The sequence below is a fragment of the Colius striatus genome, chromosome 7 (genome assembly GCF_028858725.1).
Source record: "Colius striatus isolate bColStr4 chromosome 7, bColStr4.1.hap1, whole genome shotgun sequence".
In the NCBI taxonomy this organism is placed as follows: domain Eukaryota; kingdom Metazoa; phylum Chordata; class Aves; order Coliiformes; family Coliidae; genus Colius; species Colius striatus.
Window position 1 is genome coordinate 40,369,114 of NC_084765.1, and position 25,426 is coordinate 40,394,539.

Here is a 25,426-nt window from a genome sequence, read left to right on the forward strand (position 1 = left end):
GAACGTGCTGTTCTCCCAACAAACAAAAAGTGCTGCTGCTCCTCTGAGGTTGGTCACAGTGTATTCACTTCTGGAAAGACAGGCTGGCAGTTGAGAACACCCTTTTCACTTCCTTTATCATTGACTTGGTGTTGAGGTCAGCATTTACTGAAAGGAGAACATTGGCACTATTGAGTTCAGAGAAATGCAAGCATTTCTTTTCCGTCTGCCCTCATCTGGAGGCACAGCCCTCGAATAAGTTTAGATTAATGATGACTCCCAGCAGCTACCACAAGAGATTGAATATTTATTTCATCATAAAAGTCCAGGAGATAAAACTATATACAGTAATCCATGCACACTGTCCAGTTACACAAACATTTAAAACCTGATTAAAACACAGTCTGCACAACAGTGGGACAGCAGGGCCAAGTTTCAGTCTAGTGAGGGATGTAGTCATGTTTGTATTTTGGATGCTTGTTGTAGCCTACTCTCTCCCCAGCAATAAGGCTCTGGATCACCCACTCTTGAGAGACAACAGGCAGCCGTAAAGCTTCTGCACACTTCAAGACACCAGCTGGGCAGGAAAAATCAGTCACCACCACGTCATAAACACCCAAAGCAATATCTGCACAGGAGGAAAGACAGGCATCTGTCAGTTCAAAAAAGAGAAAGAGCATCCTCTCTGCAGCAGACCAGTGTGTTTTACCACTGTGAATTTCTTTTCCATAGCCTCTCATCCCTAGCCAGTTAAGATATGCTCTACAGCAACACTGCACCTTCCAACTAAAAGATTCCCTTTAATCCAGATACAAAATGAACAGAAAACCAGTAGCCAGCATTACAGCCAGGACTAGATAACCATACATCCTGACATCAGGCTGTGAGTACTAGGGACCACATCCTGTATTGAGAGGGAGACGCAATTGAGTTCAGAGGACAAGGATGTACAATTCTAGTGGCCTGCAGAAGATCCAGGAGCAATTCTTGCCTATTTCTCCCTTCCAAGATAGGCTGGAAGCTGTCAGCTTGTGTCCTGAACCCCTGCAGCATCTCCTTCTCTGGAAGGTAGGTCTTCTAGATTACATTCAAGCAGAGAGCTAGTGTCTGCACTTTGCTTTCCTTTATGCTTACAACCTTGTAAGCTATCATAAATGGTTTGAAACCGTACTAGAGACCACAGTGGCATGGGGTTCCCAGCTACTAGGCCTGAGAAACTGGACAATAAGTACCTTTGTTGTCAGCATTTGAGTAATGCTGTTTAACAGATGCTGCTCCCCCTGTCATGAGAATTTCAGACCACAGATGCAAGAAGTTCTGCTGCTCAGACGACACCAGGAGAATCTTCAGGTTATGGAATGGATTCACTCGTGGGTGCCTAGAGAATAAAAAGAAAAAATGCAAACTGTCAAGAATATCCAGCAGTTTGAAATGTCATTTGAGGACCACCATCTACTTATAGTCATCTGGTTTGAGTCCTATACTGGTTCTTTGAACGTCTTGCATACAATGACCAGCTCTCTTACCACAACTCCTGAAATACTTGGACCAGTTACCCTGTTTATAGATAGCAAAACAGAGCTAGACAACATTGGTGGGGTGTAAATCCAAAGTTAGGCTAAGCTCCTCCTTAATCCTGAGGCACCTTTTCTGCATATCCAGAATACCTCTGCTTTGACAAGGCTAAGCTGGTGAGTACCAGTCTCTTCCCAAAAGACCACAGATTTACAAACTGCTTTTGTGCACTCCTCACCTTCCCTGAGCAGCCTGACCTGACAATTGTTCTCTCAGAGCAGAGAAAATGCAGAAGCTGGCTTCAAAACATACCACAGGAAAGGGAAATTGCAGTAGTAGTGCTCTCTCTTATCCATTTCTAAGCAATTATAAAAGCCAGTCAAGTGTGCAGGAAGCCTTGCCTGAATTCCGTCTTCCTCATGAGGAGACAGACACCTTCCTTACTTCCCAGGAGACACTCTTTTTTGTGTATATGGCACACAAATGTACCTTGGCATTAGAGGTCACAGTAAATCCAAGGAGAGGGGGAAGTGTTGTTTCCGTATGGCAGGGAAAGCATGGGGAGCAGTACTACAGACATCTCCAGTACTTGTATGTGCTCAAGAGCTTCCCAAGCATAACAATTCTCTCTGATTAAATCCTTGCTCTACAGACTCAGATCATGGTTATTTGGCACTTACCATTCTAACAATCTTTGCTCCTGGAGGCTATAACCAGCTGGCAAAAGGTAATTCCGGTAATTCTGAAGCTGGTTAGCATGACAGCTATCATGGACCCAGATATGGGACACACAAGGGATCCCTCTGGCAAGGCACAGCAAGTACTTCCGAGTCTGACAGTGCTGATCCGCAATAAGGAGACATTGATAGGCTGCACTACACTTCAGGGCAGAGAAAAAGACAGGGAAAGAGGAGACAATGTTGGCAAAAAACCACAGAAGTTACCATGCTGATAAACACATGAAAGAAGAAAGCAACTGAAACCCTGATTTTCACAGCCATCTTGCCTGAAAGGTAAATGAGATACAGAGACTCTGAAGTGGGGAGTGCCTGTAATAATCCCCTACTCACCGGCAAAAACCTCACCTAGTAGTTTTTGTATCATCACTATCTCTTCCAGTTCAGACAAAGAAGATTCTTCTTTTAGTTTGTGACTAAGTCACTATGAGGAACTGCATTCCCAGGCAAGATGGTTCAAGAACAATTTACTCCCTCTATTAAAAATCTATTTTTAAGTTAAAGTGACACTAAATGAAATCAGTTGTACAAGTAGATCTGGTAGGTGAAGAGCTCTCTCTCTCTGAGCATTGAGGCACAGACCTGTGGTGAGGCTATATCCAGAGTACTGCATCCACTCCTAGGTTCCGTGGTACAACGAAACCACAGGGCATAATGCAGCAGGGCCAGCCAAGGGCCACTAAGATATCCAGGCACTGGAGCATCTGACAAACAAGAAGAGGCTGAGAGAGCTGAGCTTGTTTAAGCTCAAGAAGGAAAGGCCTGGGTGGTCTTATCAATGCATATTCATGACTGATAGGAGAGTGTACAAAAGATGGAGACAGAGTCTTCTTAGTGTCTTAGTGTTGTCCACTAAAAGGACAAGAAGCAACAGGTACAAATGGAAATACAGGGAATTTCCATTCAATCTTTTAAATTTTGTATTTCTGTATAAAATTGGGAGTAGTCAAAAACAGGCTCAGGCTGCCCAGAGAGGTGGTGGAGTTTCCATCCTTGAGGAAGACAAGGATCTAAGTAATCAGCTCTATTTGATTCTGCTTTCAGTGGCAGGGTTGGACAAGATGAGCTACAGAAACGCCTTTTACTCTCAACTATTCTGTGACTATCGCTCTAAATGAGCAAGTGAGCCCTTACCTGAGTTTCATTGAAGTCTTCCAGGATATAGCCAGCTCCTGCTCGCAGCTGCTGAGCTATGTAATGCTTGTCATATGGGGTAATCTCTAAAAAATCTACAACAGAAACAGAGCTCCATTTCAAGAATGTATCTGGTTACATCCATACAATCCTCAGTCCACAGAGCCCTCATCCACTCCAGTAATAGAATCCAGCCTTTCTCCCCAGAATATCCACAGAAAACCCTTGGAAGAGGTTAAAAGAAAACAGAAGTCTTTTCCACAAAGGATTAAAAAGCAAAAAGGGAAAAACAAATGCCCGATCAAACAGCAGCCAGCATCTTCCCTAAAGCCACAGCATTCCATTTGGAAATGCAATGGGTAAGATTTGCCTCACCTTCTTCCTCCTCACTACTCCCTGCAGGACCATCTGATGGCTTCTGGTGATTGATCAATTTGTCACTTGGTGATGCCATGGTGAGGAGAAAGGCATAGCCCAAAAAGAGGGTCTTATTGAGGGGCAAGGGTCCTTGATGATCCTCCTGTACTGGAGGATCTACAGCATCTGCACCTTCACAGGTGTTTACAAACTCTCCGGCTCTCCCAGCCCCTGCAGAGGGACAGAAGCATCACGAGTCTCAAAAGTCACGTTCTGCAGAAAGACACTGGGTAAGATTTGGCATACATTCAATCTCAGACATTTCACTGGAGGAGACAGAGAGAGGCAGGACAGAGTTAGGATTACACTAGCATAGGTAGGGATCTTTCACCCTTCTGTTTGCAAAGAATCCAAATCAAAACCTGAATGAGTAACGGGACAATGTTCACCAGCCTATCAACATCCTGAAACTACATGTACTGATGTGAAGGGTCCCCTCAAAAGCCAGGCACTTCAGGACTAACTACACAGATAGGGAAGGAAGTAAGAAAGGAGAGAGGCAAATCACAACACTCAAGTCAGAACATTTCTAAAAGACAGAACTGAAAAGATGGCAAGTAAGTACTCGGACTATGCTAAAAACATCTGGCTGGTGAATGCATCCAGGCAGAATCAGTCTCAAATCTTGGAGAGGGCAAACAAACAATCTCATCTGCTTTTTGTTCATGGTAAGCAGAAACATCAATTACAGAAATACCAGGGAGGAAAAACAATAAAAGCAGAACATAAGGTTCTCACCAGGCTTTGCCATCGATGATTTGCGGCTGCGTTTAGCTGGGGATCTCTCATCTTCAGAAGCAACGAGCTTCCTCTTCCCAGACAGTGTGCCTGCTGGGATGCGTGGGCTCTCCTGCCCTTTACGAGTAGGAGTTGTGCTGCTGCTGGAAGTGCTGGAAGAACCAAGGTTACCACGTCGCTTCCGCTTCCCCTCCACAAGGTTATCTGCAATAGAGTATGCAGGGATCAGTCCCTGGCTGCCATCTAACTCTACGAGCCTTCACCTCATCTACCTGTAGAGAGGTGGCTAAACGCAACAGTACCTAGAAGGTATACACTTACCACCTTCTGTCAGAGAAAAGCAAGAAAACAGATTTCACTTGTGTATCTTTACGAGCCCTGTACCCTGTCTGTCTCTTTTCCTCCCAGTATTGTTTACATCATAGCAGCATCCACCAAGTGTAACCCAGTACAGCAAACATCACTGTTTTAGAAGCAGGCCACTCTCCACAAGCCCATCAATACCACTAAGTCTCTAGGCAAGACACAAGACAATGAAAGGATCTCAACAATTCCATTATAAAGCACCAAATCATAGCTGACTCCCCAGAAAGACTTTAAACACTGGTAATTCTGATTGGGAACTAGAACGATCTCAAAGGCATGAGACACAGAACAGCATTGCCAGCAGCTCAAAAGCACTGCCCCTACCGAGACTGATGTCAGCTGCTTTGGTCAGGGGGGTGACAGGTTCATAAGGACCGAGGCCAAACTGCTCCCGGAGCTTGTTTCCTTGCTCCAGAGACAGGATAACAGCCATTCGTTTGTACCACTTCCTCTGTCCTTCCTTTTCAATGCAATAGTACAGCTCTCCAGACTCCTTGCGGTGTCCCTTCACCACACCTGACAGGACAGCAAGTAGCACCCATTAACCAACTGTACCCAGGCTTCCCATCCTTCTGGACAAGCAACCCATTTCCCATGGCATTCAACAGAAAGCCCAAGGATGGAGCTGAAGCATTGCTCTTACCTGCACTGAAGTACTCGTCCTCTGAGAGCGCAGTCACCTCGGTCTCCAGTGGGATGGGATCACAGAGTAAAATGTCTTTTCCTAGCACATCACATTCATATCCATCATCAAAAAGCAGCTTGTACTTTCCTGCCCCAACATTTTGTGTAATCATCCCAGAATAGAAGTACCCATTTGAGGACCATTTTGCTACAACCCTGAGGCCCACAAAGCTGCTCCCAGAGGACGAGTCTGTACAGTCTGAAGGACCAGTTGCCCCTTGTAATGGGATTTCTGGAGAGTCACTTCGACGTAAGGCACAGAAGCCAGAAGCATCAGATTGCTCCCCTCCGTCTGGCAGCCGAACTGAACGAGTAAATGATTTCTCCTCAGTTGATGCTGTAGTTGAGAGATCCTCCACACCTGGTAGTCCAGATACATCTCTGCAGAAATAAGAAAAGCACTCCCAGAAGGAAAGAAGAGAAAAGCATTCCAGAAGGATCAGGAAAAAAGTTATTAAACAAAGAGTACTTGGAGAAAATGGTTGCAGCTGCTATACACTATCACCAAAACTAGCTCCTGAAACGATCAATACTCCCCTTCCACTCTCCTGCTAAGTCAGCAGCTCCCGTTCTCTTCCTTGGCAATAAATTAAAAGTGACAACCTCATTTCTCCAGGGTACCTTGTTCCTGTCGTTCGAGATGGTGGGCGGCCTCTTCTTCCTCGCCCCCGAGGCGTCCCAGGTGCTCTGACACCCTGACGAGTGCCAGGCAGAGAGTCCTCCTCCTCCTCACAAGGCAGTGCTCCGGTCTGGCTAACTCTGTGTGGAGATGCAGGCGGACCAGCTCCTTTCCTAGGGCTAGAAAAGTTAATTGTCTTGAAAAGAGAAGCCAGCTCAATAGAATCCCCCCATTTTCTCTGATACCTCACAAATGGTCAAGAAGTTTGCCTCATCGCTGCTAAACTGTCAGGAGCTTAGGCAAAGCAATGCCTCACAAGTGAACAAACTACTCCTTTAGGAAGAAGAGATGTGAAAGCAAAGAGTATCTCCTTTATTCCTGTTTCAAGCCAGATCTGTCCCAGAAAATTCTTGGGTTAGGGTCTACCCTGCTTCACACTCCACTCAAGACAGCCGTTCACTTCTGCAGAACATCTTTTCTTCTTTTCCCAAGGCTTTGCACATACCTCGATTTTCCTGAGATGACTCTGCCAACAGGTAAAGCAAACTCTCCAGTTTCTGTCACATATGCTTTCCCTTTCACAGCTCCACCAGCTCCTCGCCCCGAGCTGCTGCCGCTGCTGTGTGTGGCAGAGTGACCACTGCTTGCTCCACTGGATGTACGGTGGAGACTTGAGGCCTTAGATGACAAGGAGCTGACATCACCAAGGTCCCCTGAGGTCAGCGAGGAGCCCACTGCTGTTCTAGAGGAAGATGTGTCAGTCTCACACTCCTGGCACTCTACTACAGGCTCCTCGGTTTCCTTAAATACAAAAAAAAGAAGTTTGTCAAAGGCAACACACTTGATAAAGGGAATCACCAGGCACAAGAGAACCAGCAGCAGGCACAAGAGAACCAGTAGCAGGCACAAGAGAACCAGCAGCAGGCACAAGCAGCAAGTGCCCTGCTATAGGTCTGTAGCTGTTCTACATAAAGAAGTAACATTAAGAAACCAGACAACAGGACAGAGCTTGGTTGGTATCAAACTAGTCTGGCTTTGAACTCCCGTCCTTCGAGAGCGTGAGAGCGCAACGAACGCAGGGTCACCAGCAGCCTCTGGCTGCTAACAATCCCAGCTCAGTTTCAGACAGCTGGTCACTTGGAGACATTTAAATGTTACAGATAGGAAAATACAAATCTACAAAATAGGGAGAGCAAATGTTGGCAGATAAACTGGAAATGGTTATATGATTGTGATTACACAATCCCAGTCAGGACACTTCAGGAAACTTAATTTTATGTTACAATAAGCAATTTAGTGTGCATTACCAGGCGTGGAAGTATAAAATTTGCACTCAACTAATTTATCCTTTTCTGTCGCTGCTCATTAACAAGACAACACAAGGCTCCTGTGTTACTCAGGTTGTGACAGAATAGCAGCAATATTTTATTGCTAGCAGGCTGATAGGATGACTGTGCACATCACATCAGTATTTGTCAGCTATCTTTGGAGATTCCTTCAAGATTTTCTGATTAATGAGCAGACACATACCAACAAAGTGTACTAACAGTAGGCTTGTTTAGCTTCTAAGTTGCTTTTTGTAGACCTCTAATACAATCTGGTCCACGTGACTCAAAAGAGTGCAGTTAAAAAAGGACACTGAGCTACACAACAGGCTAAGCTACCTTACACAGCTCCCTTTGGGCAGAAGCAATTTTTGCTGGCTAACAGGATTTCTGCTCATTCTGAAATGTCACAGTTCTGAGAAAATCCTGAGAAGTTTTAAGCAGTTGGACACCCACAGTAAAATCTTTTGTTCTGTTCTTTGGGAAAGAAAAGAAGTCAGTGTGTCTTCAGTACATAGTAACGGGTATGAACTACACCAGCAACATATAGACAGCTTCTGCCACGCGCTGAACGTTCTTACGTGTTTGGTCACCAAGAAAAGTTTGTCATCACAGCACGCTGACTTTTTCACTCAACTTGTTTTCTGCAGCCATGACATCATCTTAATTTTATTTTATCAATACATTTAGCCCTGAAAACAGGAACTGACCTCAACTACCTTCCGTTCCACCTCTGCGCCGCTTAGGTAGTAGACATCTGTGATCACGCGCGTCACGACCGTGCGCACTTCCCGAATGGTCCGCAGGTGCCGGCGCTGAACTCTGCCTTTGGGTGGGTGACGAAGGTTGAACTCCTCCTCTTCCTGTCATAAAAAGGACAAATTAAAACCAAAACACACCACAATGAAAAGCAAATAATTTCTGGGTAAAACTACCTCTGCAGAACAGTTTCTTCATACTACTTTCAAGTACTGGGACGGGGAACCTTTCAGCATCTTGGTACAGATTAGATACAACAACACAAGAGACCCCAAACAAGTGAGACTCCACGTTTTGCTGAGTTGCTGATGGGCAGAACAAAACATAGCAGTCCAAGAAGAAAACAGCAAACTTGTTTAGTACGGTTTCCATCGCTCTTTCATTGAGTGGACTCTCAGGCATATCACATCAGTGTTGTACTGCTTACTTATGTCCCCATTAATCAATCTCCTGTTGCCCAGAGGACACATTATTCTTAAGTTTACCAAAAAAAAGTTCTTCTAGACTTTGTGTTTACCAGCTCTAACTGCAAAGTAGCGATTTTTCTTGATGCTCTGATGCTTTCTGACATACTGAGTCAAAGTTATTAATCTGGTTAGAACACCTCTCTGGAAGAGCTCTCCCCTTGTGTGTTTACTCATTGACACTGGATGGAGTGACAGAACAGGATGTCAAAAGTTGACTGGTTCAAAGCATCAAACCCTTCACTGAAAATTTCACCCAACTCCCATCTCCATACAGTGATTTTTTTGTGTGTTACCTACATCTGGACACAAAACCAAAAACATCTCCCCCCCAACAAAAAAACACCAAAACTTGTTGATCTTTTTTTTTTTTTCCAGAAAATAACTATAGAGTCATTTACTCCCCAGGTTTATGCTGCCCAGGGAATATTCCTACCTTACAGTTGTGTATAGGTGATACAGGAAAGCCTGCAACATCAACATCTTAAAGTGCGTTCTTTCTACTTTTTCCAACAGAGAACCTACAGTCAGTGAACTTACTGGGTGAAGTGAATTTACTCTTCAAACACAGTGATATGAAATACAGGCAGTCTTCCTCTCACCTGGCTGTGCAGAGAGTCCGTGTCCTCTCCTGAGGCATTCACCAGCTTTTCACCACTCTCCTCAGTTTGAATACTCGCATCTTGTCGCCCAGGTCTCAGCCCAGACATGCTGGTTCCCACTTCCACCTGTCTACAGATTTCTTCTGTTTGTGTTGCTATTGTAACAGTAGTTGGGGTAAAAAGACTGTCTGCTGTAGTTTGAATCCCTTTATTCTTGGTGTTTGCCCACCTCTCTTGGTTTTCATCACTTTTAACAGCGTTACTTGCTTTCTTCTGCATTCTTCTCTCTTCTTCTGTCTGAGTGTTTACAATATCAGACTCCACAGAGGCCCCATCCTCTGCTCCAGAAGGTTGTTGACGGCAGTCCTGCTGCATCCTCTGACTTAGGATCTGTCCACCACTGTCATCTGCCTTGTTTTGCTGGCACTGCCAGCCACTTGGATTTTTATGTAACTCAGCATCTTCTTGTGTACCAGGAAAACTGAAGAAACTCCCCCTGCAAATCGAAAAGCAGAATTACTGATTTAAAAATCAGACAACCAATATGCTGCTACTCAATTGAAAGCACTATATGAAAAACCCCCAAAACCCTGGCAGACATTCGTTTGCTTCTTAAGACTGCACAGAACTGCACAAGATTCAAATTACAAAATAAGCTCTCAAGTCATCCCCATGGCAGCAAGAAGAATGGCTGACACCTATAGGGAACTATATGCTTTTCAAAAACTAGTAACTCTTTGAACTGTAATAAACCAGTAAATCTGTGCTCCATGTGTCAGGCACCAACAAGGCAACATGATTCTGGAAGTCATGCAATCTTGAAGTTGCTGTCGACTGCTTCAGCACTTCATTGGCTTGAAACTGGTAATCACATCTAGGGAAAAGAGGCAGCAGCATGAACACAAATGCTGTCTACTGTTTTCATTAGAATTGGATTGCCCTGCCAAAGTGTTATCAGATACTATGTGGGACTATATACTGAGTCTCACTACAAGTATACATTCGGCTTTCCTTGTCTGCTTGAGAACTTTAAGGAGTGCTGGTCTTCCATTCTGTCTGTACATTGCCCAGCACCCAACGTCCATTCATTATCACCTTTAGTGTAACTGTTCAGTGTTCTTGAAATAGAGGTTACTCTTTCTTCTTAGACCAAGACCTCACTACCCCATCAAAAGATAAAATGGAAAACTCTGAAGAAACAGATTTCTACACCTAGTCCTCCAGTCAGCATCCTCATCACTGCAAGATATGCAGCAGTATAGTCCCTCTCAAAGCAATCAATCAGAGACAGCAAAAATTGATGGACGTGGGAAGGAGACAATAGCAGAAATGGCATCAAACATGTAGGTCAGAAGACAGGTTAGTACAGCTGAAAGAACAAGTATTTCAACTGCTATAAATATGATCTGTTTTCTCAAGCCCCAGATTTCACTGAAGCATATTAGCCAGCTGGAATCACATCGCTGCACAGTCAAAAAGGTAAGGCTGATCACCATGTGAGATACAAATACACAGTACTTATTATACTTACCCCCATTGTCCACAACCTTCTAAGTCACGCAAAGATAATGACTTAGTGCAATTTCTTTGATGCAGAAAATGCACATGTGCACATAAATCCAACCAGGACTGGCAGGCAAAGACTGTGAGGAGTTACCTAAATGGAGAAGTGGAAAGACCATGACCTCTGGCTTCATCCTCTCGACGAACTTCACAGACACGACTAAACACAGATGATGGTTTCTGGGAGCTAGCAGCACAGATTTAAAACAAACAAACAAACAAGCATCAGGGAGTGAGAAAATTCCTTACACAGCAAAACAAGAGTTCTCTAACCCTTTGGGAAATCGGTAACTCGTATTGAGCTTGTTAACCTACACAGCTACAATGAGCGAGATGGTCAGTCTCAAAGGTCAAGTAACAAGCTGCAATGGCAAAAAGCATTCCCCTAATTTCTGCAGACACCTGAACAGCCAACAGCAATGTAACAATTCCAGAAAGCAGTGTGGAAAACTGCACCATCGGGATTTTCACCATCTACTACCTCTGCTACCTACCTGGGGACAGTTAGACCATTTATGCCTTCTCAGGATTTTTGTGACACCACAAAAATACTGGGAGTGACAGTTGTAAAGCAGACCCTGAGAGATCAAGTTCAACCTGTACCTACAAAGGCAAGCCCACCTCAACCAGTGAGGAATGACTGCCACTCATCCTCAGCACTGAGGCATGATTACCATCCAGCCTGCAATTCTGTGACGAGAGATACTGAGTTTATGTCAAAGTTTTCTCACTGCTTCAAACCAGTATACTTCACTCAGGTGTCACCTACTGACTCAGATTCCCCCTAGTACTTACAAGATCATGCTCCCTTAACTAAAGTTAAGCAATGCTAGGCATTAAGTAGGAGGTAAGATACACACATACAAATCAGAAGACCAAGGAAGTAACTTATGTTTTGATCAAAGTGTTATTTCAGTGTATCAGACCTGATTATGATTCTATCAGCTTCATATCAAAAAGTCTCTTTCAGAACTCCTCAGAGATTCTTTGCAGAAAACTGTTCATTAAACAAAGCAGAAAAGCACACATTTCAAATTTAAGAGGTGGACAGGGCAGACTTGTATTCTGGACTGCACAAGATATGAATATCTGATTTTGACTACTATTGGGAGGCAAAATGGTGGCATGGGTAGGAAGCACACAGCCTGTAGTGAAAGAGCAGGTGGAGAACCCACCTTACCCATGTACTTGAAACATGCTGTGAGAGTTCATGTCATGGCTACTGCTAAGTGTTTCCTGCTTCTGTGTGGTTTTTGTTTGTTGGTTTTTTTCCCCCTGGGGCTGGTAACAAGCAGAAAAAGGATCTGCCCAGACATTTGTCTTAACTCTGCACAGCAACAAGCCCAGTTACCTGGCAGTAGCCCCGTCAGTAGCAGAGGATCCATCTTTCCTGTCACTGGCTGTAGGCTCTGAAACAAGAAGGAAGGGAAGAATTCTCTCAGTCTCACCTGAACACTCTTCTGCCTTTGCCCAGCTGCCCACACTCAGCAGAGAAGCTGAGTAACACTGAACAAAGGGTGCCCAACTTCTCATCATAGACCTGAGTTTCTACAAGTTTTAGACTATCACACTGAATGTCACTCTTCTGATTAAAACACTGTCAAACTTTTTTTTTCCAGAACCTTTTCCCTCCCAATACAATCAAACTCCAGTTCCTATTCTGTGACATTGCCACTATACATCACCATTTTTAATTTGCTGGAAATACCTTTCCTCACAAGAGGCCTCTCCTCTTACTCCATCCTTGCTTAGAGCATTGCAGAAACAGAGAAACAAATTTAAGTGACACTGCCCAAAAAACAAAAATGAGAAAAATTACAGAGACTCAGAGACTGCCTCGGGGAATGCCACAAAGAGGTTTGAGTTAGGGCTGAGATCTAGTAGGATGTGTATGTTTAGAGGTTTCATCGTCTTACTTTCCAAGCTGAATGGCAGGGATTCCTCACTCCCATCAGTCACAGGGGTCACAAGGTTCATTCGCAGAGACAGTTTTGCATCAGCCTCCGGAACCACGTGGGAATCTCCCTTCTCGCACTCTTCTGACACATCTGCTGATACTACGGCACTTTCCACGGTAACGTTGTTGGTCCCCATTGTGCTCTCTGCTGTAACATCACTAGTTGCTAAGGTGCTGTCTGGGCAACTACCAGCCACTGCAAACAGAAAAATAAAACAAAACAGAAGTAGAACCAGAAGTAGTGAGTGTCATTCACACAGCTGGCATTCAGGTCTTGGTTATGTTTTGGAGATGCTTCACTGCATGTGTTATTAGCAACAGTGCGGTAGTGGAAATTCCTGTCTAGAGTTCTGAAGTATGAAAGTTCATTAGCACAGGTGTCATTCATAGTTTGGGAGGGAATACTTTGATTACCCCTTCAGAAACACACACTTCCTTTCATCCAGCAAATGCAGTATGTGGTTTCATGAACCCAGCAGAAGTCTTGCAAAAGATGGTGAATACCAGGAACAATCTTTTAGTCTAAGCAACTTCACTACTCAGAGGGGTCTTTTGTTTCTTTAATGGAGGTGTATGTTGGAACACAAGTGCAAGAATAAGTGTTCCACACCACCCTAAACCCAGGGAGCAAACATCTTTACTTAGACACTGAGGAACAGAACAGAACAAGCCAAGTGTGGGACTCCCTCCCCACATGCCAGCAATGTTTTTTGCCAAAGTAGGTTTGAGTTATCTCATCAGATCCTGCATCAAGAATCAAAAGCTTACGAGGAGGCTTTCCCTGCAGAACAGAGCTGTTTGGGTGACACTCACCAATGGGTGTGCTGTGTCTCCTGGGCCCCATTTTGAGCTGGCCAATAAGAGGTGGTGTGACGCTGGTCACGGGCTGGATGACGTCACCTTCCTTTGGCAAAGTAAAATGAAACGGGGTTCCTAAAACACAGAGCACACCAGGATTAGTCATTTCAGGGAAAAGCACTGGGTCACTCTGCTGTGGAAATTGGGAAAAGCGGAATGCTGGTGCTGTCTTGTACAAAATCCCCCTGAACAGCTACTGGTTTCAGGACAGTTGCTGTAACTGATCTTCTCCATATTTTGTATGGAAAGTATCTACTGGTGAAAACCTGGGCTGTAGTCAACTTGCAGCTGTCCCCAGGTGCAAGATAAAAGGAAGCTAAATATTCTGACATGAATAGGGCTTTTACAGAATGCAGCTTTGCTTCAGAAATGCTCAGCATTTTCCACAGCAAAAAGAGATGAGGCCAGAAACAGAAATGGCAACTAGGACAGAAGAGAACTGGCAGAGCTACATGTTGCCTGAATTAATAACCCCAAACTTACACAGAATGATGCTTTATCATCAAACAGCCTTGGATAAAAGGTCAGCAAACACACTTCAGACAGCCACCTATGGGCCGAAACAATTACCAGCAGTCAGCTACGGGTTAGATGATGACAGCAGAAACTTGCCTGGAAAGTAAGCTTTATGAGAAATAACAAATACTGCAGTTTCACAGCCAGCTGCAGTCTGGCACCAGAAGGGCCAGCCCCAGCCTCCTGTCTTCTCCAATAATTATGCCCCTTCTTGTGCAGCCTACAGCATAAAGGGTCTGCAGGATCTGTTGGCTGAGGCAGTCTGTTCCATCAGGGAAAACATGCCTTGGTGGATTTACCATATGCAGACCTTGCATATAACTGATAAAATACATTAAAAACCTAGTAAAGTGCTCTCTTCCTTTTGCCTCACCCCATGCCACTTATTTGCCTTCAGCATCCTGTATCAGTAATTTGCAGGCTGCATTATTACCAAATTGCATAGAAGTATTTTTCACAAATGTCCCAATAAAACCCTTCCTCCCCACACTGAGGTCAAAATACAATTCTATCACCTTTATCACAATCCTTCCTTTTCCATTTTTAACTAAAACTGTATTTGTTCTTTGGATTTCATTCAAGATTGACTAATGCAAGACACAATTTATGGAACTCCTGAATTTTAAAAAGCATGTATTTAAAAAACAACAAAAAAACCCAAACCAGAACTAATTTTCCAACAGTGCTGAGGCCACGAGAACACAAATTCCAGTTACTTAAAATAAAAAACTAGCACTAGGTAGTCAGGTACAACTTTTAGTTATAGCCAGATGAAGTGAATCATTCTTCAGTTACACAAGACACTGACATATGACTTACACAACTGCCTTGTGGCAAACGAAGCTGTAACTACATGACAAAGACATCATCCCCTCACAGAAATAAAACCACCTTGATTAGTGATATCGTATCACTAATCTATTGTATGTTTGTAAACTGAAAACAATCACCAGCCCTTTCCAAACAAGATCACATGTTCCAGGAGTCAGCGTGGTTCAAGGTCACAAGAACTGAAGAAAAGAGTATAAGGTTCAAAAGGCTTTCAGGATGAAACAGCCAAAGCTGCCACAAATGGTAGGATCAGGTCATAACTGGAAAAACTAAAAGAGAAGAGTAACAAAAAATCTTGGGAGACTGATGAGAGAAGTTTTGAAAAAAAGATGTACAGCTCTGAAAACCCCCAAAAAACTGGCAGAGAAAATGAGAGAGATGTCCCTCACTGACAAAGAAGAGAAAATTCTTCAGACCTGTTATCATCCAAGCACGTGAAGGGAAAAAGAAGGCTGAGTGTTAGGAAAAGTTTTTGCAACAGTAAACCTTATGCTAATTTCTCACAACAATTTTGTGAGAAATTTTCATAATCACCAACCTGAGGAGACTGGAAGTCACCTACTGTCAACATCAGAGGGCAAAAACTCTCACCCTCTGATCCTGCAGTTTAATTAAAGGTTACTTAGATCTCAAAAACATGTACAACTCAAGATGAGGTTTTAAAAAGAAGAGGTAAAAGCTTCACAAAACTTAGGTATGGCATTACACATTTGTGTAACTACACACCAGCATGTTAAAGGGATTTCAATGCATCATGACAATACCTGGCCAAGCCATCATTTACACGAGTGAAAAGCTGTACTATTTGAAAATAAGCTGAAGACAGATTTGCTGTATTAGTTTCCAGCTCAAAGCTGCTCTATACATCCTCACAAAGAAAAATCTCCTCTGGGAGTCAATGAAAAAAACATATATATATAAGAAGACCAGCAAGAGGGAAAGTACAGACCACCAGAGACTCTTTCCCTTTCAAGGACACCCCAGTTTTTGCTTCTGGGAAAGAAAACAACCTGAAAGTTACAAAAATCCTTGAGCATTGCTAAGGTCGCAACACCCTGAGTTTTCAAAGTTGCTCTGCATTCCTGCTATTAAACAGCAAGAGGGTGTTAGGAACAAGTACTCTTGCCTGCAGTTGTGTGATGAAGGGGAAAAAAGTAAAGGCATGTCATGCTGTTATGGTTTAGCACAGAGCTGGTTTTACTTGGTAACATGGGGAGCAGGTGAAGACCCGGTAAAGAGTTTGTGGACTGTCCCCCAGCTCCTGAGTTCACACCGATCTCCAGCCCAGCTGGGCCAATCTGGCACCTCTGCCAGCACTATTTAGGGGACGGGCATTTGAAGTGCTGGCTGGAGGTGTAGGAGTGATACAAGATGGAGGCAACCACACGGACCCTTCAGCCAGAGGAGGAGAAAGGAAGAAGCGATAGACCAGAGACCCCTCTGCAAGCCATGGTGAGAATGCAGCTGTACCCCTGCAACCTATGGAGACCCATGTCAGGACTGAGAGTTACCAGCAGTTCCGTGTGAGTGAGCCCGGATGGGTGAGGGACTGTGTGGGGAGACGGCCATAGCCCAGGCTGTGCTGGAGCCTACGGGCCCAGAGCAGCCCCACACGAGAGGCAAAGAGGAGCTGCAGCCTTTGGAATAAATGCACGTTGGAGCAGCCCGGGCAGAGCTGTGTGTGTGTGTGAGGTACCCCATGGACTTGCAGGGAGGATGAGTGCAGAGCCCACCTGTCCTGAGGAGGAACAAACTGCACAAGCTATCGGGTACAGACTAACTGAAACCCCCACTCCCTACCCCCCCTGAGCCGTTCAGGGTGGGGAGGAGGTAAAAACATCAGGATCAGGGCTCTGAGCCCAGGGAAGGGGGGAGGTGTGACAGGAAAGTGTTCTTAAAAAGGCTGGTCGGACTCTTCATTGTTGTATTACTCTGTGTTGGTTTATTTTGGTTATGTTTTGGGTTTTAAGGTTATGTTTTAGTTGATGTTGCATTAAATTATTTTCTGTTTCCTTCCCCAAGCCCAGTAGCCTGGTCTGTTTTGTCCTGAACCTTAAGCAGCAATTAAGCTCTCCCTGTCCTTCGGCAATTCTCAGCCTCTTCGGTACTTGAGGCTAATCGTTGTCTTTTGTTCCCTGATGGGCCTAAACCCTGACACATGCAGGTAACAGAGTAACTTGCCAGATACCCTGTTCAACATATATCCAGGATCAGCACTGCCTGAGAACACCCAGGATCATATCCAGCTGTCCTCAACATTACTCACAATATACACCTGTGAACTACTGACCTCCTTTCACTTACCACTGGAAGGACTGGGCGATTTAGCAGTTGCCTTCTCCTGTGGCTGCATCTGCTCTGCTTGTTCCAGATTCCTTGTCATAACACTATCCTCCGTAGTCTTTGGCACCTGATTCTCCTGCTGAGTCACCAGCACGTCAACCCCTCTCTCTTGCAGTGGTGGCTCAGTCCCTATTATCATTCTCTGTCCTAATTCTGCACAATCTGGAAGTGTTTTGGCACTCATTGCTGCTTCCGATGGAATATCACTCTTTGACTTAGGAAACAAATTGTTGTGCTGTTCCATTATCTCACCTAGAGTTGCTGGCTTAGATGAAACTTTACTGAAATTTGGCATGTTTTCCGAAGCAGCCTGAAAGGACAGTTTATCCACGTCCTTTGCCTCTCCAGCGCCAAAAGCAGAACCTTTGGAAGTTTCCTTTCCCTGGCTTTCTGGTCTAATAGTTTCTAATTCTTGTGTCTGATCAGACAAATTGTTGCTATTTTTACAAGAATCATCAGCAAATTCCACTTCCATATCTTCATGACACTCTACTTCCTTTTCAAGAATAAGCCTTTGCGAAAGTGCCTGATCAACAAGGGACTCTTCTTTATTTATTTGCTCCTCTTTTACTTGCAGTTTTCCTTCTTGTTCTTCACATTGAGTCTCAGGAACTGCCTCAGGTTCAGACATCTCTTCCAATGGATAATTCTGAGACTGTGCTTTTCTACCCTGAGTGGATGACAAAATCTCAGGCAGACCAGGCTGACCTGCAGAAGCCTGACTTGCAGAAACACGCTCAATCTTTTGACTAGCTGGAGGGGTTAATGACCCATCTCCTGCGACACCTGCACTAACTAACTGTGTTACAGGCTTTCCTACACTCTCTAAATCCTTTTTTTCTTCTTCACAATTTTCAGAGAGGGCTTGATCACCTGCATCCAGCCTTTGTTTTATGTTGTCATTCTCCACGGAACAGACTCTCAAGTCTGAGTCCTTGCATTCAGAAACCATCTCTACCTGTGCAGTTTCGCTACCTTGGCCTGAGTTCAGAGAGCCTGAACTGACCTCCGTATTCGTGGGCTGGCTACATTCACTTGCAGAAAGCATCAGCTTACAAGACTCAGAAGGCTGTGGCACAGAATCATCTGCAGACATCTTTGAGAGAACATCTGTGGGTCCAGAGAGATCTCCTGGTAAGCATACATGGGTTAAAGTAGCAGCTTTTTCTTCTCTTTCATACTTCTTCTCTGGGCTCGGAGTTGGAATGAAGATATCCTAAAATGAAAAGTAAGACATAGAGCTCCTGACTGTTATTTGCTGGTCCTAGAACATTACCCAGGATTACAGAGCAGAGCAAGCTCAACACAAAACTGCAGATTAAAAATCCCTTCCCCCCCATACGAGTCACAATCACCCTGTTCTTGCTGAGAAAAATTATGACCACCCATTACTTTTTAGTACCTCTATGGCAAAGTCAGACACAGTCCTTGGTGGTATATCTCTCACACTGCCAAATCATGAAGTACAGGTAAGCATGGCAAATCAGTAACTCTTTATATATTAAGCTACAAAGCCATCAAATGTCTGCTAAATCCCTTTGAAAAGTAATAACTTCCAGAATAAAACAGCACACAGGAAACAACAGATAATAAGCAACTTGAAAAACACAGTAAAACTAATTTTAGCCTTATAGGAGAATACAAATGCTTTATTACAAAACAGCTTCACATTCTCCAGGACAAATGACACTAAGGTCTCTCCTGATAGAAGCCTAATTTATGACACAATTTGAGATGCAGGACACCCAGTTTGCCATCAGAAAGCAGCAACTTTTCAGAGAGAAGGAAGAAAAAAAATGAACCCCACAAGAAAGACCTCTAGCATAGATCAAAAGACAACAAATTCTACATTTAGTAACTCACTGTGCCTTCTAAAGCTGTTCCATGTTCCCTCTGCAGGATAAACATAGTATGATCAATACCCAACTATGACTGCTGGGAACAGGGAAGCTCATGACAACCATCTTAGTAGGGAAGTTCAACACAGCAACAGAGGTCGACTCAAACACATATCTTATATAAAAACCTCAGAAAACATATCTATGTGAACTCTTACGTGAGAGAATTCTGGTTGTGATGGTATAGGTAACGATCCAGGGAAAAAGGTTGGGGCACTCTGAGACACTGGTGTTGAAGCCTGTGGCGGGACAAGGGGTCCTGGTGGGATACATGGGATGGTCATCTCCACCAGCACATCTCCTCTCTGCTTCTGCACCAGCTCTCTTCCTTCTGCAGGGACAGATACATCCATCTGTTCATCTGGTTTGAGAAAGCAAGAAAAATACATTTAGTAGCAAATTCTTGAGTTGTACCTAAAGTTTCCAGCATACTATGAAAAGACTCTTCTTCAATGGAGTATACAACTTCCTCATACTTTACTGGGTGAATCTAAAAATCTTCTCTCTGGTGAATTCTCTATTTTCCTAATTGTATGAGTTCTAGACTTGCAGCAAAAGGTATAAAAAGCATTTCTCTGAGTTTGTTTGGTTTTTTTCCCCCCTCCTTTTGCTGTCTTTCTTAAATGCAATGAAATTCAGACCCCTGCTAACGAAATACCTATTCTAAAAGTATTCCACATGCTGTGACAGGAATCTCAGAGAAAGGAATGGGGATTTTGTGTACTATTAGAAGTCTGTATGGATGGATACCTTGTCCCTGATGGTGAAGGGGTGCTTAGAGACAATGTTAGATCCAGGTATCATACAGAACAATCCCCTCTTTCAGTATACCATTCCAGAATACATCTGTATAATATACAAAACTTTTTACAATACTGTGCACGTAATGCAAGTTCAGGTGCAATAGCTGCTATGACATAGTTCTCCATCCATTCTGTGGCCCTAACAGGATGTACTTCAAACACGGATATCTGCCTGTAGCAAGATTGGCTTGTCTGTGAGAAAGGAGGACGACGGCAAGCAGTAATCTCTGTTCCATACAAAGCATTTCCCACCTTTCAAGTGAAGGGGAGGCAGCCATTTGGACTAATTTCATTACGATAGCTATGCAGGAAGTATCAACAGCACATCAGCATTTGAGTCACAATTACAGATATTCCTTCATTTACCTTTTTCAGTGTTGTGAATCCTGTTTTACTCTAAACGTAATTTTAGCTGGTTTTGACAAGACTGCAGGCTCAAACCAAAGCACAGAAACACAATCACAGATCAGTATGGAGAAAATGTTACCTTTTGCTTGCTCCTGTTCAGTAGGACTGCTGGGGACAAGAACATTGGATCCAAAGGCAACAGGAGGAGGAACAACTAGGTCTGAAGAGACACTGCAGACCAAGAAAACAGAATACAGAAAAGAACATATATCATACATCACTAACATACATCACTAACAAATGCATTAATCATTTTGTTGCCACATTCCTCTCATAATGCAAAATTAAAACACTGATAGCTTAAAATTAAGCGTAAGTCCTTGAATAAAGAAAAGAGTGGTGCAAATGCACTACTGCAACTAAGCTACTGCAACAGTTTGGGGATTTTTTGCTTACGTGGAAGGACCCTCCTGAGCAAGGGATCCCTGTCCAGAGAGCTGCAGGAGTTGCAGACTGCGGGCAGGGGTACACGCCAGAGAATTTCCTTCTTCCACCCTCATCATTGGACAGTCACTCCCTGCAGTGGTTTTGAACAAAACAAAATAAGATTAGACAACCAGCCAATAACCAAGCTGAGGAGAAACTTGAGGAATGATATTCACATTACTGCATAGTTACTTCTCAAGTAGGAAAGGACAAGTTGACTTTTACAGAGCTGGAGAAGGACTGCACGTGGAAGTTCAGTATGCAAAATGTGAGCATAATACAGTTAGAATGAAAAAAGGTAAGTTTGTAGCTATAGATTAGACTTTTCCCACGCCAGACCGTAGTGCTCTTACTTGGTAAAAGAAAAATCCCCTATGGCTCCAATAGCAGTACATTTCATTCATCACTAGAATGCAAATAGAGGCAAGGTTCTTACAAAAACAGGCACCTTGCATTGACCACTGAGTGTGAGTAGGAGGTTTCTGGCTCACACAAGAGATCATGTACAGACACAGCTGTGTACAAATTAAAACTGAACAAAAAGCATAATATAAGGCTTCATCTGCCTCATCTTTATAAATTGTGACAAAGTTGCTTTTCACAACTTTCTTGTCTAGGCCTTTCACTATTAATCTTAAACTTTATATTTCTTTGTTAGCCTCTCAGTTGTGGATACCAAAACCAGACATAAGACACCCTCCTAGAAAGACATGCAGTGATGACCTCTCCTGATCTTATTTCTTGTAATCTTCTCTCTTACAGGGAATGAATATTAACCTAGCTGATGAATAAGACTAACCAAAATTGTGGTACGAAGACTTAGATGACAGAATCCTGTCCTATCCCAAACACAAAGGCGAATTCAGTGGAATGTAGCCAAAGCCACCCAGCATAAGAAAGTCTACAATATTTGTCTGCACTCTTTACTCACACTTTAGACCGTGTCTCACTACAAAGGATGAGCATTATTATTACCAGTTTCAGAAGAGGGCATAGAAACTCAACGTATTTAACAAGCCAGTGTACCTGTTCTAACATAAAGTGACATTTAGATACTGCTCCACAGTACAGTGAGAGAAGGCCTTTCATTTCCAAAGCATTCTCAATTCTAGTAGAAATTACAAGAAAAATACAGCACTTCATGCCCTCAAAAACAACATGCCTAAAAAGATCAAATAAGGACAATGATTATGATGATTTCTGGATTGACACTTTGGCTCTGCTTGTCTACTCTTACCTGTTGCAGTATTCTCAGGAAACATCTCCTCCTGACTTGACAAGATATCTGACTCCTGATGCCCAGAACCGAGGGATTTGTCCATTCTACTGCCGTCACAGGCAGCCATTTGTTTCTCCATGTGCTCTTCTGCTTCCCCAAGAGTTCTGGAAAAGTAAGAGAGAGTCACAGAGAAATTCAAAACATGAAGTAATGCTACAACACTGTAAAGAAAAGGTATTGCCATAGATGAAAAGTATCCACTTGTCTACATCACAAGAGAAAAACAAAAGGGAAGGGAAGGAGGGGAGGGAAGGAAGGGAGGAGAAAAAATTTTAAAACAAAGAAAAAAAGAGGAGAAGATCGACCACTCTCTCCTGATAAAATAACATGTTCATCCTTGACAAGCTTCAGAATTGCTTTGCAAGTTCTCTCCCAATCTAACTGATGCTTAAATTGGATGACTTCTACACCAAGTGGATTCTAGGGATTTTGTTTCATCTCCTCTTCAATATTATTTTGTGGCAGAATATGACATAACAAGATGAGGTACGTATCATTCTATCCAGCATAAAAGACATATAGACTTCAACAAGCCAAAGTTCCACTTGAAAAATAATGAAACTATGAAGATTACATTAGCAAACACTCAAAAACATCCTGGAATAGCTACCACTTTGCCTCCAGATTTCTCCTGTGAGGCCAAAGCTCATGCTGCAGTGATTAAGTTATCTTGAAATAACTTCTGTAACTTAAACTATTGCTCTTAATACATTCCAGTCATTTCACTTTAAGAAAACTATTAGTGTATTTTACTATCCAGTGCACTCTCCCTTAAAAATAAACCTATTGATAGCTCTGTGTGCAAGAGTTTGACACCATTTCTTCTCTTAGGTAGGAATGGTGAAAGCACAGCTTAGCCAGCACTACTGCAAAAGGGTCTTGCCAGTACTTCATCTTTCCCTCCACTTTTCTCTTTCATCTTGAAGCCTAAACTCTCCTACAGCTAAAAATCTAGTAAAAAAAAAAAAGATACAAACCAACAACCAGAATATTAGCAAGATACCACCAAAAGTCCTACAAAGGACAGTTCTACCTGTCAGACCTCTCTGGCTGGCCTTCCAAAGCAGTATGTGCTTCTGTGCTGGAGGTAGTTTCCATGCTGGAGGCAGTTTCTGTGCTGTCCACACACGGTTCTAGCCAGAAGGGGAAAAAAAAGAAAAGTTTTTTTACACTTGGATTAAAATGAAAAGGAATCACAGTTCTGTTGGCTACACAAACACCCAGAGAAGTGTTACACAAAAAAGAAATAATCTTATCATTGATACTTCAACAATAACAAAGGACAGGTTGAGGTTTTTAGCAGGGAGAGAATTCAATATCAGATTGTCTGAATATTCGGGAAACAAGTTAGGAAGGAGGTGTGAGAATCAATGACATCACTTGGACAGCTACAAGAAAACTAATGAACTAGTCCAAAGGAAGGAGAAGGCAAAATTATTTTCAACTACCAGTGAGCTAGGAACTCACTTTTGAAAACCACTAATACTGTATTTCCTGTCAAAGAAACATAACATCTGTGATTCAAAGAAAGCAGAGTGAACTGACAGAGCAACAGAAGGACATCTAAGAATTTTCATATACCATCTTGAATATCGTTCTTCACAAGTCTGGAAGAAGGATCAGCAGCTCCAGGGTGAAAACAATGCCTAGCGTCTCCTTCACTGGGCACAAAGTCACTCTCAAAGTCCTGGCTCTGTGAAAGCTCTAGAGCTCCAAAATGCAGCTGTGATGTGCCTGCATCTAACACCAAACATCCATAATTAATATATGTATTTACAAAGGCAAAAGATACACCCTCTAACAAGAAAAGTATTTAGGGTATTGCTGAAACTCTGAGTAAATCAGACTCTGACCTCAGCTGTACTCATTAAAAATATGGTAACAGGGACTTAATTCAGAAACCAGTGTTAATCAGAAAGGTCTTATGTAACACCATGAGGTACTGCAGTAGATCTGGATTCTGGGATGAGAACAATCCAAATAATTCATAGCTTGTGCCTAAAAGTCTTTTGAATGACAACCACCATTATACCAAGCGTTCCTTACTCTGCCAGGAAAAGGCTCCGTCTCATAATGGTTATGTCTATGCCTCTTCGAAGCCATTTCTTATCTCCAAGATCCCTGTTAACAATTATATGAACTCACTGTATTTTCTTTAAACACTAAAGCATATGGGTCAACTTCCAGAAGAAGACAGCAATTTCTGACCCACCAGCACTACCCCCGGCGAGAGAAGCGAAGCAGCTGAACTGAAAAGCTACACAGACGGCTGGTCAGACTCAGCCCCTCAAAGAGATCTGAAATGAAGAAATTACCTTCTACACACGGCGAAGCAGTACAGTCCTCAGCATCACCTTCACCGGCCTTTCCAAAGGCACTGCAACAGAAAGACATTTATTTACATCGCTTTACGGTTTCTCGCAGGCTGCCACTTTACAGCCGACTTGTCCTCCGAGGCCTTGCTCCGCAGCTGCAGCAACTGATCAGGCCTTACTAAGCCCCTCCGAATGGGCGCACTCCGGCCGGGCCAGGCCAGCGGCACGGCTCCGGCCAGATTCCGACGCCCGGGGCGCTACGGCGGGGCAGGCGCGGCCGCAGCCAGCGCCAAGCCCGTGTTTTACGCCTCTCCCCGGCGTGCCACAGCGAGCTCACAGGGCGACTCCCGGCGCAGGAGGAGGCGGCCGAGCGCCGGCGCGCCTTGCCCCGGGATGGCGGCTCCACGCACCTGCTTTCCCCGTGGGGCGGTGGCACCTCCTCAGCGTCGCAGCCCTGCGGGCTGGCGGCGTCCGGGCGGGCAGGGCTCTCCATCGGCTCGGCACACACAGCGCCCCTATCGCGGCCGCGGCCCCCCCGGCACGCCGCGAGTGCCCGGGCGCCGGCAGGACCGCTGACGATCTCCTGCAAGACAGACGCGCGGGCCGCGTCAGGGCAGGGCAGGGCAGAGCCGGGCAGGGCCGCGCCACCGCCGCGCCTGAGCGCTCACCAGCACGGGGCTCGGGCTGCGCCGGGCCGGCAGCCGGCGGGCCAGCACGCCGAGGCAGGCCTGCTCCGCGTCCTCCGCCGCGCCGCCGCCCCCTGGCTGGGAGTCCTCTACGATGAGGCGGGGAGTGCCCTGCTGCGAAAAGCCGGGGTCCAGCGGGCTGCCGCTGTGCTCCATGCAGCGCGCCGCGGGAGGCGGAACGCCTGGCCGAGCCCCGCCGCGGCC

General features: G+C 44.2%; 1 protein-coding gene across 1 annotated transcript; it reads right to left on the reverse strand.

Annotated features, from left to right (window-relative positions):
* Positions 1-275: 275 nt before the first annotated feature.
* On the reverse strand, positions 276-25,426 carry TP53BP1 (tumor protein p53 binding protein 1). Its single transcript, XM_061999829.1, has 26 exons — positions 25,205-25,426; positions 24,947-25,119; positions 24,537-24,598; positions 23,803-23,961; positions 23,255-23,354; positions 22,180-22,325; positions 20,913-21,033; positions 20,596-20,687; positions 19,464-19,666; positions 17,369-18,623; positions 13,673-13,792; positions 12,819-13,055; positions 12,254-12,311; positions 10,997-11,089; positions 9,340-9,835; positions 8,225-8,377; positions 6,695-6,990; positions 6,192-6,368; positions 5,530-5,951; positions 5,211-5,402; positions 4,521-4,724; positions 3,741-3,953; positions 3,366-3,460; positions 2,175-2,374; positions 1,212-1,357; positions 276-607 (listed from the first exon to the last, which is right to left on the reverse strand). Exons 1-26 carry the CDS (start codon positions 25,376-25,378, stop codon positions 420-422), a joined length of 5,775 nt encoding a protein of 1,924 aa, XP_061855813.1. The 5' UTR covers positions 25,379-25,426; the 3' UTR covers positions 276-419.

Bases quoted from the DNA above. Each gene is read 5' to 3' on its own strand.
- TP53BP1 (XM_061999829.1), bottom strand. From the start codon at position 25,378: ATGGAGCACAGCGGCAGCCCGCTGGACCCCGGCTTTTCGCAGCAGGGC. The intron at 6,991-8,224 runs GTCAGTTCCTGT...TTTGTATTTAAG, and splicing joins TGGAACGGAAGGTAGTTGAG to GAAACCGAGGAGCCTGTAGT. The intron at 6,369-6,694 runs GTATGTGCAAAG...TAACTTTTCTAG, and splicing joins GTCATCTCAGGAAAATCGAG to CCCTAGGAAAGGAGCTGGTC.